At 35.1% G+C, this 14,306-nt stretch overlaps 3 protein-coding genes across 6 annotated transcripts in view; 1 reads left to right on the top strand and 2 right to left on the bottom strand.

The window, feature by feature from the left end:
• Nucleotides 1-12,895, top strand: part of SNAPC3 (small nuclear RNA activating complex polypeptide 3) — a 39,006-nt gene extending 26,111 nt beyond the window's left edge. For both annotated transcript variants that reach the window (XM_003121900.5, XM_001927743.6), the window contains 4 exons: nucleotides 1,131-1,213; nucleotides 2,439-2,603; nucleotides 5,098-5,205; nucleotides 6,514-12,895. In XM_003121900.5, coding sequence (XP_003121948.1) covers nucleotides 1,131-1,213; nucleotides 2,439-2,603; nucleotides 5,098-5,205; nucleotides 6,514-6,661 — 504 coding nt within the window. In that variant the 3' untranslated portion in view covers nucleotides 6,662-12,895. The remainder of the gene's footprint in view (nucleotides 1-1,130; nucleotides 1,214-2,438; nucleotides 2,604-5,097; nucleotides 5,206-6,513) is intronic.
• The window catches only part of TTC39B (tetratricopeptide repeat domain 39B), a 562,176-nt gene that overhangs the window by 264,689 nt on the left and 283,181 nt on the right, over nucleotides 1-14,306 (bottom strand). The gene's annotated exons all lie outside the window — the stretch shown is intronic.
• Nucleotides 10,030-14,306, bottom strand: part of PSIP1 (PC4 and SFRS1 interacting protein 1) — a 42,774-nt gene continuing 38,497 nt past the window's right edge. For all 3 annotated transcript variants that reach the window (XR_014812340.1, XM_084971904.1, XM_005660092.4), the window contains exons 15-16: nucleotides 12,887-12,998; nucleotides 10,030-11,630 (exon numbers count right to left, since the gene is read on the bottom strand). Coding sequence is in view for 2 of the 3 variants with exons in the window: in XM_084971904.1 (XP_084828030.1) it covers nucleotides 11,570-11,630; nucleotides 12,887-12,998 (173 nt within the window). In the remaining variant the exon portion in view is untranslated. The remainder of the gene's footprint in view (nucleotides 11,631-12,886; nucleotides 12,999-14,306) is intronic.

Raw genomic sequence — 14,306 nt, 5'->3', positions numbered from 1 at the left:
GGTTGCATGTCTGAATCTCTTGGGGATTTAGGAAAATACTGGTACCATCATCAGAGGTACTCACTTAATGGATCTGAAGTGAGATGTGGTCTTTGGTATTTTTGTGATTCTGTTATGAGGTCAGGATTTGAGACCACCTCTGATGGAAAGTCTGGTAGATTGAAAGTTGAAACTTGAGGGTTCAGACCAGCTGTGCAACTACTATGGTACTTTGGGCAAGAGCTTGAATGAGAATAGAAGTTTACATTCTGCCTGCATAAGAGTTACTGAAAATATAAAAAGAGAATCTTTATAAAAGCCCATTGAAAATAACAACAAAAGTAGTTGCCACTGTAGTGCAGTGGAAGCGAATCCAGCTAGGGGCCATGAGGTTGCACGTTCAATCTCTGGCCTTGCTCAGTGAGTTAAGGATACAGCGTTGCCATGAGCTGTGGTGTAGGTTGCAGATGTAGCTTGGATCTGGCATGGGTGTGGCTGTGGCGTAGGCCGGCAGCAACAGCGCCAATCAGACCCCTAGCCCAGGAACCTCCATACACTGTGGTTGCGGCCCTAAAAAGACAAAACAAAACAAACAGAAAAAATGTCAGATCAGCATAATTCTATAATCACTGTTACTATCACTGGGGAAACATCAAAGATGTGACATTGTTTAGTTTTTAGTTCTAGTATCCAAAATAACTGTCACTGCTATGTATGCATATAATATTAAAAGTTTATTTCATTTCTAATTGGGTTCCTTTCATGAATCTCAGTAGAATATACAAATTTAAATCAAACCTATTGATTTAAAATAGCAGTAGTATAGCAGTTCTCTTGTGGCATGATGGGTTAAGGATCCAGCATTACTGCAGTGGCTTGGGTCACTGCTATAGCACAGGTTCAGTCCCTGGCCCAGGAACTCAATACATGTGGGCACAGCCAAAAAAAAAACAGCACTTGAAAAATAGCAAAGATTTGTGTCTTTTACACCTTTATCTCTGGGAACCAACAGAATGAGCTGAGCATATTCTATGAAGTTGTTGTAAAACATAATTAGTGTGACTTTATGACATACAAATTTGGAATTAATACTTAGAGCAATTTTACAACTGTTAATACTGACCTTTCTCTCCATATCCGTTTTCTTTTAGGACCTATACAAATCAGCCTTCTTTTATTTTGAAGGAACATTTTACAATGATAAAAGATACCCTGAGTGCAGAGATTTGAGCAGGTATAGTTTCCAAAAAATCTTCTCTAAATCTTTCCTATTTTCTAGTTGTCAAAATAATGTTATCTCTATAAATATTATTGGTCTGTTAAGAATCTTTGCCAAGGAATTTTTTTTAGATTGATATGTTTTGAGGTTTAAAATGATCTCTCAATTTTTTAAATATTTTCAAAGTTATTTCTTCTGGTTGGCCTAGGTTATCATAAATTAATCAAAATTTTTACCCCAAGAAGAAAATTTTCTTGCCAAAGACATACATGGAACATTTCAAGTCTGTCTGGAACATTTCCAGCTATCTGTAATTATTTTTAAATCTATTACCTACTATTTCAGAGATTATGTTAAATTTTATGTTGAGTCTTAGATGCATCTAAAAAAAGATTAAACCCCACTTAGGTAGTTTATTAATCTCTGTTCTTCATATTTAGGTGATAGTAAATTAGTCTTTCACTATTTTTCTTGTCCAGTGTGTACTATTATTTGCCCTAGGTGACTGATTGCTTAAATACATAACATGAAAAATCTGTATCTAGTATCATGTTATCTACCTAAAAATATTTACCATACTTTTATGGTTGGTGTCCTGGCAACTAGAATATAGATGTGTATTTTTTCTGAGTGTATAATATAAACTCTTCCTTCATAGGCATTTGTGTCTATATTCTAATGCAGGAGTTCTCAGACTTGGTCTTCACATTCCTTTATGCTGTAAATAATTGAGGACTGCAGAGAGCATTTGTTTTTTTGGCTTACAGCTGTAAATATTAGAAATTGAGACTATATACTTACATTAGAAATTGAGACAAATATTTTAAAATATTAACTAACTTAAATAGTCCCAATATAGTTACCATTAATGACATTTTTCAGAAATCTTTTCCAAAACAAAATAGTGAGAAGAATGGCATTGTTGTACATTTTCCATTCAATCTGAAGTGGTAACACACATCACATAGCATCCAGAAAACTGGTATTTATGAGGGAATAAGGGTTGAAAAGGGCAAATGACATTATAGGATTACCATAAAGATAATTTTGATCTCACAAATCTCTGAGGGGGGTCTTAGGATCATACTTTGAGAACTACTGCTCTAATGGATACAGAAAATTGTTTCTTTCTACTTGCAACATGTATTAACCACTCTGATTTTCATCTCTAAGATGGTCAAGTTAATTGGGTCAGCTGACTTTTGTCAGCAATGATACATGCTTGCCTTTTCCCCCTCAGAACCATCATTGAGTGGTCGGAGTCCCATGATAGAGGCTATGGAAAGTTTCAGACTGCCAAGATGGAAGATTTCACCTTCAATGACTTGTATATTAAACTGGGCTTTCCTTATTTATACTGTCACCAGGGAGATTGTGAACATGTTGTTGTCATTACCGACATAAGGTAAGTGACAGCACTCAGAGCATTTTATTCTGTTTATTTCACAGTGTATAAAAAGCACAGGTAGTTTTTTGTTCATATGTTTGAAATAAGAGGAATAGAAGTAATTATCACTGCAGCTTGGCTCAGGAGCAGTAAACATAAGTGTTTGTTGTCCGTACAGTGACCAGCTCTGCATCCATTTGCCTTTTGAAAAATCTGTAATAAGAAATACTTTAGTGTTTTAAAGGATTAAAAATCTGTAAACACTTTTTTTTTCCTAGGCTTTTTCAGGGCTGCACCTGTAGCATATGGAGGTTCCCAGGTTAGGGGGTAGAATCGGAGGTGTAGTCACTGGCCTACACCACAGCCACAGCAGTGCCAGATCAGAGCTGCATCTGGGACCTACACCACAGCTCACGGCAACACCAGATCCTTAACCCATTGAGCAGGGCCTGGGATCGAACCTTTGTCCTCATGGATACTACTAGTCAGATTCGTTTCTGCTTAGGTACGTCGGGAACTCCTGTAAACACTTTTAAGTGTCTCCACCTGTGTATTAGATAACTGTTATCTAGGTAGTAGTTATCCACTTTCTACATCACATAGGCCCTTTGCAATTTGCACCTAAAGTTTCTCTTTTTGCCACAATTTGAAGGCGATAAAAGGAAACTGGGGGAAGAGAAGAGTAATTCTGATATTTGATAAATATGGAAGCCTTGATGCTTTGATAAAGATTTAAGAGTGGGAAGTCCGGAAATGGTCTCAAGTGAGGTTTGGGGATTGACTAGTTTTAAATGTTGTATAGCTAGTATCTCTAATGAGTAAGGCTATTCATTTCCTTATTTAGGAAATCTCAATTTATGAGGGGCCAATATATAAGAATAAGTCCTACTTTATCCTTGGTTTGATTTCTTGTGAGAGACAATTAAGTTTTTTTTTTTTTATGGAGCAATGATAATGCTTGTTATACTAGTAATAGGAACTGATGCTTTCAGAAAGTGCCTGCTTCCACTTTGGGGATTTAGTGACCAGTCCCCCAAAATTTACCTCTCACGCCCTCATTCTCAGGGAGCTACCAGAAGTACTTTACCTGAAGAGTAAACATTGAAAAAGAAAAATACTGAATGCAAATCAAGATAGATAAAATATAAAAGGAACTCTCAGAATGATGAGAAGGGGAATCCCAGAATGATGCTTAGTCCAGAGACTGGAGCAGGACAGAGGACTCAGGAAGCATGTCCTGAGATTGCTAGGCCTCCTGTGGAGAACGTGTTTACTGTTCTCTCAGAAATTAGGGAACTGAATTAGACAACTACACTGAAACCCAAGCAAATGCAAACATGAGAGAATTCGTAGCTAGGAAACTAAAGTGTTACACAATAAAATGAACCTATAGTCAATTGTGTGGATATGTTTACTTCATTTGTCATAATTTAAACATATAAATATCTATTTAACCAAAGCCGAGTTGTTATGTAGAGGGATGTAGAGGAGCTAAATTCAAAAGCCTCTAGGGAAGAATTGCTAAAGCAAAAGCCAGGAGAGCTCATGAACTTAATGACTTAAAATTATGTACATTTCTTTATTTGATAAGTTTTTTAAGCTGTTCTACCTGCTCTTCATTCAAATGCAGGAGAATGTGCCTCAAATAAGGATAAAACAGAAGCTAGTCCACTTTTCTCTGGTGATCCTTATATTTACTATAGTGTAGGCATATTTGCTATAGTGTCATTCCTTAAATTCAAAACAACTTGGACATTCCTAAGGAATTTCTCCCCCTAAGGAATTTTTTAATGTAATTAACTACCACTAATTTTTATTCTATAGGAAGATTAATAATTCAGTGCCATTGCATAGCTTACCATTTTCTGATGATGTTGATACATTGCTACCCTTCCTTAAGATATCAAATTTTCTAATTATCAAGGGCCTTTAGAATACTCTAGTGCATTCCCTTCATTTTTTAGATGAAGAATCTGAGGTCTAGCATGGTTATGGGACTTAGCCACTACTCTGATTTGTGGTATAGTAGACACTGACTTCCACTTAAAATGTCCTAATTCTGACACCAAAAACTAAAGTCCTACCAATTTACAATATGCCAGAAGCCATATTTGAATTTTAATAAAAGGGTTCTTGTAATTTAAAAAATTAGCCATGTTTATAATACAAAGCCAATTAATTTAGGTAAAATAGCCCTGGATAGACTTGCTCAAACTCTGTTTCATAAAAAGTTACCAAGTGTTGAGCAAAGCAAGGATTCTTTGATGGAATACACTCAAGAATTGCTGCCTACAATATTTCTTTCTTTAGTGTGAGTGCACATGGCCATAAAGGGATTTGGAAAGTTTCACAGGAAGAAAACATTGTTTAATCCCAAAGGCTCTTTTGGAGAACACAATAAATTGAAAAAAACACCTAACTCTATTGCTGATTTTGAGATAAAGATACATTTTGTTACAGATCGCAAAAATTTGCACTCTAATATCTTCATTTATTTTCTCCTGTACAAAAGGCTTGTGCATCATGATGACTGCTTGGATAGGACACTTTATCCCCTTCTTATCAAGAAGCATTGGCTCTGGACCAGAAAATGTTTCGTTTGTAAAATGTATACAGCTAGGTAAGTGATTCTATTTTTTTCCTTGAGAAGTACTGGTTTTCCATAGTTATGTACTTAAGATTTTTGGCTTTTGAAGTTTTTGCTGTTTTGAATCTGAAGACTTACACTTTGGGGTATAAATAATATAAAGGGCGTCATCTAGTAGGAAAGCACTACCAACAGTACAAATCAGCTTAATAGGTTACAGTCATCTTTTTAAACAATAAGGAGATGAATTGTGTGTAATTAAAAGTTCAGGGATTAGGTATGACTTTAGTTTGGTTAATAAAATGCTGGATGATGTCATCAGGGAGCCATGTTCTTTCTGCTTCTTGTCTGCAATTTATAAAATTGGCTTCATCCCAGTTTTTTGATGATTAAAAAAACAGCATTTGATGATTAAAAAAACAGCATCTCATTTTTAATGAGGTCAAAATATAATTTATAAAATTTTGTAGGTTTGCATGTTTAAATTATGTTTAACTGTGGATGAGAGTCAAAAAACCATTTAGAAGAGGGAATATTTTGGTGTCATAAGTTTGTTTTGGGTTCCCCACCAAAAAGGCTTTTCTGAATGATCAATAGGAAAAGTATGATCAGTCAGTTACTGGAAAATCAGGGAATGTGGAAATATTTCATGAGTGTGTTCTCTTGTGCACAGTGGGCTAAAGATCTGCTGTTGTCACTGCAGTGACTTGGTTGCTGCTGTGGCACAGGTTTGATCCCTGGCCCATGAACTTCCACAGGCCACAGATGTGGCCAAAAATAAAAATAACATTCCATGAGATGTAGAATTCAGAAGGACTGAAAAATAGCATTTTACTTAACTGTGACATCTCAGGACAAAACCAAAATCTCAGTTGAATAATGTTGCCTATATTCTCATTTGTTTGCACTCTTTAAACATTTTATCCTAAAGGCTAGATTAAAAAGCTTGAGTTTTCAAGTTAGCCCAGTACTAATTTTATTATAAGCAAAAAGTTTATCAAGTCTGTAGTATCTAATATTAATGAATATTCAAGATGGCCTACTAGAAAATTATTAACAGTTATTTGAAAGGTAGGTATGTCATGGCAAAAGTGTATGATTTATATATTTATATATATTCTTTTCTACTTACCTTTAAGGAGGAGTATTTTGGAAAAAAGTTGCCATTTTGCCTTGTAGAGTACTGGTAGTGATATGTCTGTACCTATATGTATATATATAATTATAAATTATAAGACAATAGTGGGAGTGTTATATTTACATATTAAGTAGGTCATAACTTACAGCACATTAAAGCATGAAAAGGTTGATTGTGATGATATACATTTTTTTTAACTACAGATGGGTGACGAACAATGACAGTTTTGCACCAGAGGACCCATGTTTCTTTTGTGATGTTTGCTTCCGAATGCTCCACTATGATTCAGAAGGCAACAAACTGGGGGAATTCCTCGCTTATCCTTATGTTGATCCTGGAACCTTTAATTAATAACAAAAAGTGTACCCTTCCTCTTGGATGGTTACTTTACTTCCCAGAAATGCCACCAAGGATCAGGATCCACCTCAAACAATGAGCTAAAAGCTAACCACCCCCTGCAAAAGTTCAAATCCCAGATTTTCTTATGCAGTACCTTGATTGTATTTAAATGTTTTGAAATTTATATTAAATTATTTTAGTATTTATTCCAAAGTATAGTTTTTATTCAGTGCTTTTCGCCCATTTTAACTGAATTGTCTTAATTGAGTTGTAGGAGTGCTTTATGTATTCTGAATACAAATCCTTTGTCAGATACAAGTATTCTGGTTTTTTCCCAGTCAGTGGTTTGCCTATTCATTCTTTGTCCAGAGGGCTTTTTGCTCATTAGCAAAATTCTCTTAATGATATATCAAATGATGGAAGTGTTTGGAAATTCTTTGAAGAATGTGAGAGCTACACCTTGTACCTTGAGGCTTCCAAGGTAAAAGATCCTTCAAATATCTGTAATAAAAATGAGGGAGAAGTTAAGAATAAAAGATTATTAAGTAACTATTCTTAATACTGTATTTAATAAATAATCAAGAATAGCTATTGTGTAATTTAATCTTACAGTGGGCCCTTTTGTTAGAAACTGGGCACACAACACTTTTGAGATTCACTACATGAAAAATCTTGAGTATATACTCATGCCTTCACAGAAGTAACATTTAAATTGAAGCTTCATCTCTTGACCAGAAGTTTTTGGAATTACAAATGTTATTAGTTTAAAATGTATGTTAATTATTTTTACAATCTGAAAGAACAGCAGATTTTATGTAGTGTGACCACTGAGTGGACATGAGAAATTAAGATCCCCATGGTCTGCCACCTCTAGGTCACTTACTCCTGGGCAATACCCAGAATTCTATATGCAAAAAGAAAACAAGTGTGTTTCTAGCCTAGTTCTTCATTCTTATGGTATCCTTGTTATGATTATCCTTCTTATCCTATTCTCATTCTCTTGCCAAAGGGCAACTTTAATTCTGAGCTCTAATTCCATCAGAGAAAATTGTAGCTACCCATATTGAAATGTATTCTGGAATTATTTTTTGGTGGAAAATTTGTTTAAAGACTTTAGGAATGCTGAAAAGCAGTTCATTTTAAATGTGTTTTATTTAAATTTCACATTCTCTCTTCTAGGTTGTATTTAAGTTCAACTGAATTCCATATTCCCTGGATGGCTAAGAACACATATATACCATATAAATCAAAAACTGGTGATGCCTATGTGTTTAAAAGGTTGACAGTGAAATGTTTTATGGACTTAAATGCTATATATCCAATTAATTGGATTGGTATGTAGAAGACAAACACCTGTTTCTAGCAGCTCTGATTCTGTCAATACACCAGAAAATCAGTGTAAGGGACTAAGGTTCTTCCATGGCTAGCTGGCTGTTATTAACTAAATGTTTACTTTTCCTGTTTCCAATGATGTTCAATTTGAACAGGTAAAAATTCATGCAGGAAAACCATAGATTTACCTAGTCCTTAAAGTTCCCCAGGTAAAAATGAAGTTTTGCTTCCTTTATATTGAAACTGCATTTCAAAACTTTATTTTGAAACTGCATTTATAGGTCTTGCGTTACTATGCAAGGGTCTTTTTGCTTTTATTTTCATCATTTCATAGTCTCAAAGCAAGTTCAAGAAAATGGATTGTCATAAAGAAGCATTTATCTATGTGTGGCACCAATCAATTCATGTTACTAGATAGAGAAGAAAGATAGTTAAAACATAACTGCTACTGAAATTCTTGTTTTGTCCTTTGAAATTGAGATTATTATTCTGCTGGTTCTTTAGGTTAACTCCACACCCAGGTTACAAAGGCTCAGCTCAGATACACTTCTGTTATCACTTCTTGGTGAGTTCTAGAGGAAAGGCCTACCATGTCACTCCCAGAACTTGAGAATGTACCACGTATCAGTCATACAGGTCTCCCACCAAGTTCAAGTCAAAAGAAACTCCTAACTTTGAAGTAGACATCAAAGATGTCTTGGATCAGGGATTTTGTAGCTGGAAAAATCAGTATTAAACATATGATTTAAGTTAAATTACATATATTTTATCTAATGAAGGCAAATACGAAAATGTTTCATGAACCTTAACATTGTTAGAAATGAATCCGATTTTGATATAATAGTGGATAGTCATGCACCAAAAAATCACATTATCTAGAAAAATAACATTCTTTAGGATTTAGTATCCTTTACGAATAGTTTGACCTTTCTCCCAATCCAATTGCAGTGTCGTCATATCCTCTAAGGTTGGAGAATTACACAGCATAAACACATTTGTACCTGTATAGCAGCTTCTTCGTTTCTTAAGATTTAATTATGGGTTTGCTATTTCCAATAGATCATCCTTTCTCTGACCAGTGGAACAGAATCAATTGTGTTAGTGAAGCCCTCACAGAGCCCTGTAAAAGCCTTTTGCTCTTGTACAGGATTAGATGGCAGACCTCACCTTGATCTGAATGTCTTTAACCAGGTAAGTGTGTGTGGGTACACTACAGTCAACGTATCAGCAAAAACTAGGTAAAATCTCTCATCTCACTATTTGAAATCACAGGATATAATAACAAATATAAGGCTTTGGCTATTTACACATACAAAGTCTTGTTCAGGTTCTCCAATTTAGAATGATAACATCTAAATTTCTTCAAAGCAGCTGAGAAAAAAACATGCAGCAGTTGATTCTCCTGGGTCATGTGTAACTTACTTTTTAAAATATTATCCAATGGTTTTAAAAATTCAGCCCCAAATAGATGTTGCTTATACATATAAGAAGTTAACACAAAAAATAAGGGGGTTTTTTGATGAAGGGACTAGCTATCTCATTTAAAGTATCCCTTACTGACTTGTTCAGCAGTGGAGTTTTGACCAAACACAAATTTAAACTATGTCAAAGCTCCTAAAAATTGGTAATTGTTTATATGACTTTTCCTTAAGAAAATTAGAATAGTAGTTATCTGGGAATCAACCTATGACAAAAAATAATTTCTTGAAATGAGGGTAAGGAGAAGGCAATTGTGTTTTAACGCTACAAAAACCAACTGGCTACAGCAAGTTCAGCCCATATAAACAGACAAATTATCAGAATTCTCCCTCCAGAATTTGAGTAGTCTGTGGCTTCTTGGTAAAATTACATAAGTCTTTTGGGTCACTGAAAAAAAGGGAGGGGAAACAAAAAAATAACATTTCCTTTATTTCTATATTGTTGAACTTATATTTCAGTAACCCTGTATCCCCAAATAATACAATTTCTATGACCAGGTTATACTCTCTTGGAAGCAAATCCAGAATTCACACTTTTGTAAATGGCAAAGAAGTAATTTACTAGTAGAGTTTGATAGAAAAATCCTTTAATCAAAACAAGTTTACATGTTGACACTTATGGCTTAACTAGAATAAATCTGTCCAAATTTAACTTGTATTAAGGACCAAACAGATATAATGTAATAAGCAAGAGTTCCCTCAAAACAGTGGGTCCTAGTTCCATTTTAAGACCTCTCAAAAGCAAAACTCCAATTATTAAAATAATTTGAACTTTCCATCTATAGATGAAAATAGTTACTCAAGAGGTCAAAGCATACAATGCATGTCACATGCAACACTGGTATTCAACCTTTTCCCATATTCCTAGTTTCCAAACATGAAAAGAGTCTTTGAAGCTACTGCAAACCACAACTGACCTAGTATTCAAAATACCTTAGAAATGCTATCTGTTCAATTACCCTTAAATTTTGTATTAATGTTGGTTCACCCTGATTTAAGTCCATATACATGAATATACAGAAAGCTTTTGTGTACTGCCTCAGAGTAACTATTGTTTCCACACTCTATGCAATCCTGTCACATACATGACATAGAAATAAAAATTCCCTTCTGATAAAGGTGTGTTCTCAAATAGGTTGGTTTCTTTATATAGTATTTACTTTTATTTACTGCAAAACCATCATGGATTGCTTTTTTCCAATTAAAAAAATACTTAGTAATTTCTTTAATGAGTGTGACTCTTTAAAAAATTCAGAAACTCGAGACATTTCTCAAAAATAAATTTTTATCATTTAGTTTTCAGTTGGAGCTACTAGTGTCTGTAAAGGATCTTAAATAGTTGAACCCTAAAGCCAGATTCATTCCTAAACATACTGCTGCTCCCTGCAGGAAAGTCATGTGATTACACCAAATTTCCCAGCCACAAAACTAAATTACCTTCAAAAGTTAACATGAGTTTTGTACCTGGCAGAATTGTCAGTTCAATGTCAGTTGGATATCTAGTTGTCATACAAAAAGGCATACAGACCACACATTGTTACAAAGCAGCAGGATAATGTAGCACAATGTAGACTGAGGTTAAAATTAACTTTTGATAAAAGGGGGAGTGAGTACTTGTATAGAAGTAACATTTTATCTACCATAAAAATGCTTGACTTCTACAAAACCCACAAACGGTGAAAAGACATTCTGGTAAATCCAAGATTTGTAAAAACTATGCACAAAACCCACAGTATTTGGGAAAGAGGAAAGGTTTATACAAGTAGCAGTTTTTAAAATGTAACCTTTTTCTACTATCAATTACGCATTAACATACACACACTAATTGAAAATATACTACAACCGATGTCTGGAAAAGCAGTTTTAACATTTCCTAAATGGACTTTCCCTCACATTTACTGTATAATGTAGCTGTTAATACTGCACAAGTACAATTATCAATAATGTTTAGTCACTTTTAAACAAAGCTAAGGGGGATTTCTCCCTCAAAACAAGTTTTAAACATCAAAACCTATGCTTATAAAAATTTAAAACTTTCAGCTGTCTAAATATTTCAAATGAAAACCATTACGAACTTCTCAAATGCTCTTTATATTCCAGGTATGTCAACCTAGTTATCTAGTGTAGAATCCTTCAGAGATATTTCAGTCTCTCTCTCTTCACTGGATGGCCTAAAGAAAAGGGGAAAGAAAAGTATGACAACTGGGATTAGGGACTATTTTTTTTTTCTTCAGGAGAAAAAAAGACATTAAATCTGTACCTCGTGTGTTTTTGTTTTGTTTTACTTTTTTTAGGGCCGCACCTGCAGCACGTGGAAGTTCTCAGACTAGAGGTTGACTTGGAACTGCAGCTGTCAGCCTACAGCACAGCTTACAGCAATGCTGGATCCTAAACCCACTGAGCCAGGCCAGGGATCGAACCCACATCCTCACGGATGCTACAAGTTCATTACCACTGAACCACAACAGGAACTCCCTATGCTGTTTTTTTAAAACCACCAAAAGAATTTTTTTGGATCCTGACTTATTGTTAATTATTTTTTGTTCAAAATTTTACCATGTTATAATCTTCTTCCCAAAATAATATGCAGATCAAGCAAAATAATCAGGGAAGCACTATGGCCCAGGCCCTTTTCCATCATTTCCAGCTTTAAAATGAATTTTCTTTAAAGAACATGAAAATATTATCTGTGATACCAACATATTCTAGATTTTAAGAAGACGGAGTTCCTGTCGTGGCTCAGTGGTTAACGAATGTGTCTAGGAACCATGAGTTTGCAGGTTTGATCCCTGATCTTGCTCAGTGGGTTAAGGATCCAGTGTGGCTGTGGCTGTGGTGTAGGCCAGAGGCTACAGCTCTGATTAAACCCCTAGCCTAGGAATCTCTATATGCCACAGGAGCGGCCCTAAGAAAGGCAAAAAGGAAAAAAAAATTTTTTTTTTTAAAGGAGAAGTAATGTACACACAGACAAGATTTCCCTAAAGTTCATAATTAGAAGGAATGCTTGATTCCAAGTCCTTCCAATGTACAGTGGAACAAACCAAGATTTGTAAAATTACAGTTCCATACCTAGTTATTTTAGAATGGGTGTTATGATCCAACATAGCCTATGATTCTAGATCTGATTTCTGTATTATCCTGTCAAAATTCAACAAAGTATGGACATAGTTATTATTAAAGATTTATCAGTGAAAGAAGCCCAAGGAATATTTTCTTGAACTGGATTCCTGCCTAGTTCTATTCCCTTGAATATTAGCTATAAGTGAAGTCTCATTATATTTTGGCCTTGATTTGCATTTTTGCATATTGAATTCAAGAAATGAGTGATGAAAATATAAAATATAATCCCTTATACAAATAACCCTGGAACAGCAAAATGATTTAAAAATTAGAACATGTATTACAACCCATTAAAACATGTCCTCACTTTTTCTTACTGCTGGCCTCGTGGTTGTCTTTGCTTTCTTCATTGCTGTCTCCATTATGCTGTGGCTGATTACTGTCCTGAGCATCTGATCCCCCATTTAGAGTCTTTGAACCTGGAGGAGGATTCCAGTAGAAAATCTGTTAGAGCTTCTTTTAAATGTCCTCAAAAGACACAAAATCAAAAATAAAACATAGCTCCAAAGTTTCTAACACTATATTTTATTTGAAATTACTCTGTAATCCTTCGGTTTACACAGCAACAGTAACAATCAGAGTTAATACTTCTGTCCATTCAAAAAGTAGGTTATTAATCTGATTCTACCATGTTAGTGTTATCAAGCAGACCAAAGGGTGGTACATTTAAAGTACTGAGGTTTATTCTTTTTCTTAGAAAAAGTAATGTGAATCACAGTAAATTTCATACTTAATAACAAAAAGTGTCAAAAGTAGATCCTAATTAACATGATTTTGTCTCTTATGACTTAATAACTGCTAAGGTCTTCCTTGTAAATCTTATTCATTAACAAATCTCTCAGGAGATCTGTATCATTCCCTAATGAGTATCAATCTAACTCCTTTTGAACACTGGTTTCTACATTAAGCAACAGCTGCTAAGATATTGTGTACCACGGAATTGGGGAAGCTGATAATGGTACAAGCAGACCTCATTTTACTGCACTTCACTTTACTATGCTTCATAAATACTCCATTTTTTACAAACTGAACATTTGTTACAACTCTCCATCAAGCATGTTTATCAGCACCATCTTCCCAACAGCTTTGCTCCTTTCATGTCTGTCACATTCTGTGAAATATCACAGTATTTGAAACTTTTAAAATTACACGTGTTATGGTGGTCTGTTATCAGTGATTTTGATGTTAGTAACTATGATTCATTGACAGCTCAGATAATTTGTTAACATTTTCTTAGCAACAAAGTTGTTTGCTTCTTTATTTTTTTTCTTTTACAGACGCAGTTGGGGCATGTGGGAGGGTCCCAGCTAGGGAAGTTCCACAGCCAGACAACACTGGATCTGAGCTGCATCTGCAACCTATGCCACAGCTTGCAGCAATGCCAGATCCTTAACCCACTGAGTGAGGCTAGGGATCTAATCCACATCCTCACCAACACTATGTTGTGTTCTTAACCCACTGGGCCACAACGGGAACTCCCAAAGTATTTTTAAATCAAAGTAGGTATATTGGGTTTTCTTAACGACATAATCCTGGCATTCCCATCATGGCACAGGGAAAATGAATCAGACTAGGAACCACGAGGTTGCGGGTTCGATCCCTGGCCTCACTCAGTGGGTTAAGGATCCAGCGTTGCCGTGAACTGTGGTGTAGGTTGCAGAAGTGGCTCGGATCTGGTGTTGCTGTGGTGTAGGCCAGCAGCTATAGCTCCAATTCAACCCCCTAGC

This window comes from Sus scrofa, chromosome 1 (assembly GCF_054392235.1).
Source record: "Sus scrofa isolate SSC_HxYL_T2T_F1_AM1 chromosome 1, Sscrofa_HxYL_maternal_Yorkshire_Landrace_v2.0, whole genome shotgun sequence".
In the NCBI taxonomy this organism is placed as follows: domain Eukaryota; kingdom Metazoa; phylum Chordata; class Mammalia; order Artiodactyla; family Suidae; genus Sus; species Sus scrofa.
The sequence above is the reverse complement of the archived record's forward strand: the minus strand, read 5'-3'. Positions and strand labels throughout refer to the sequence as shown.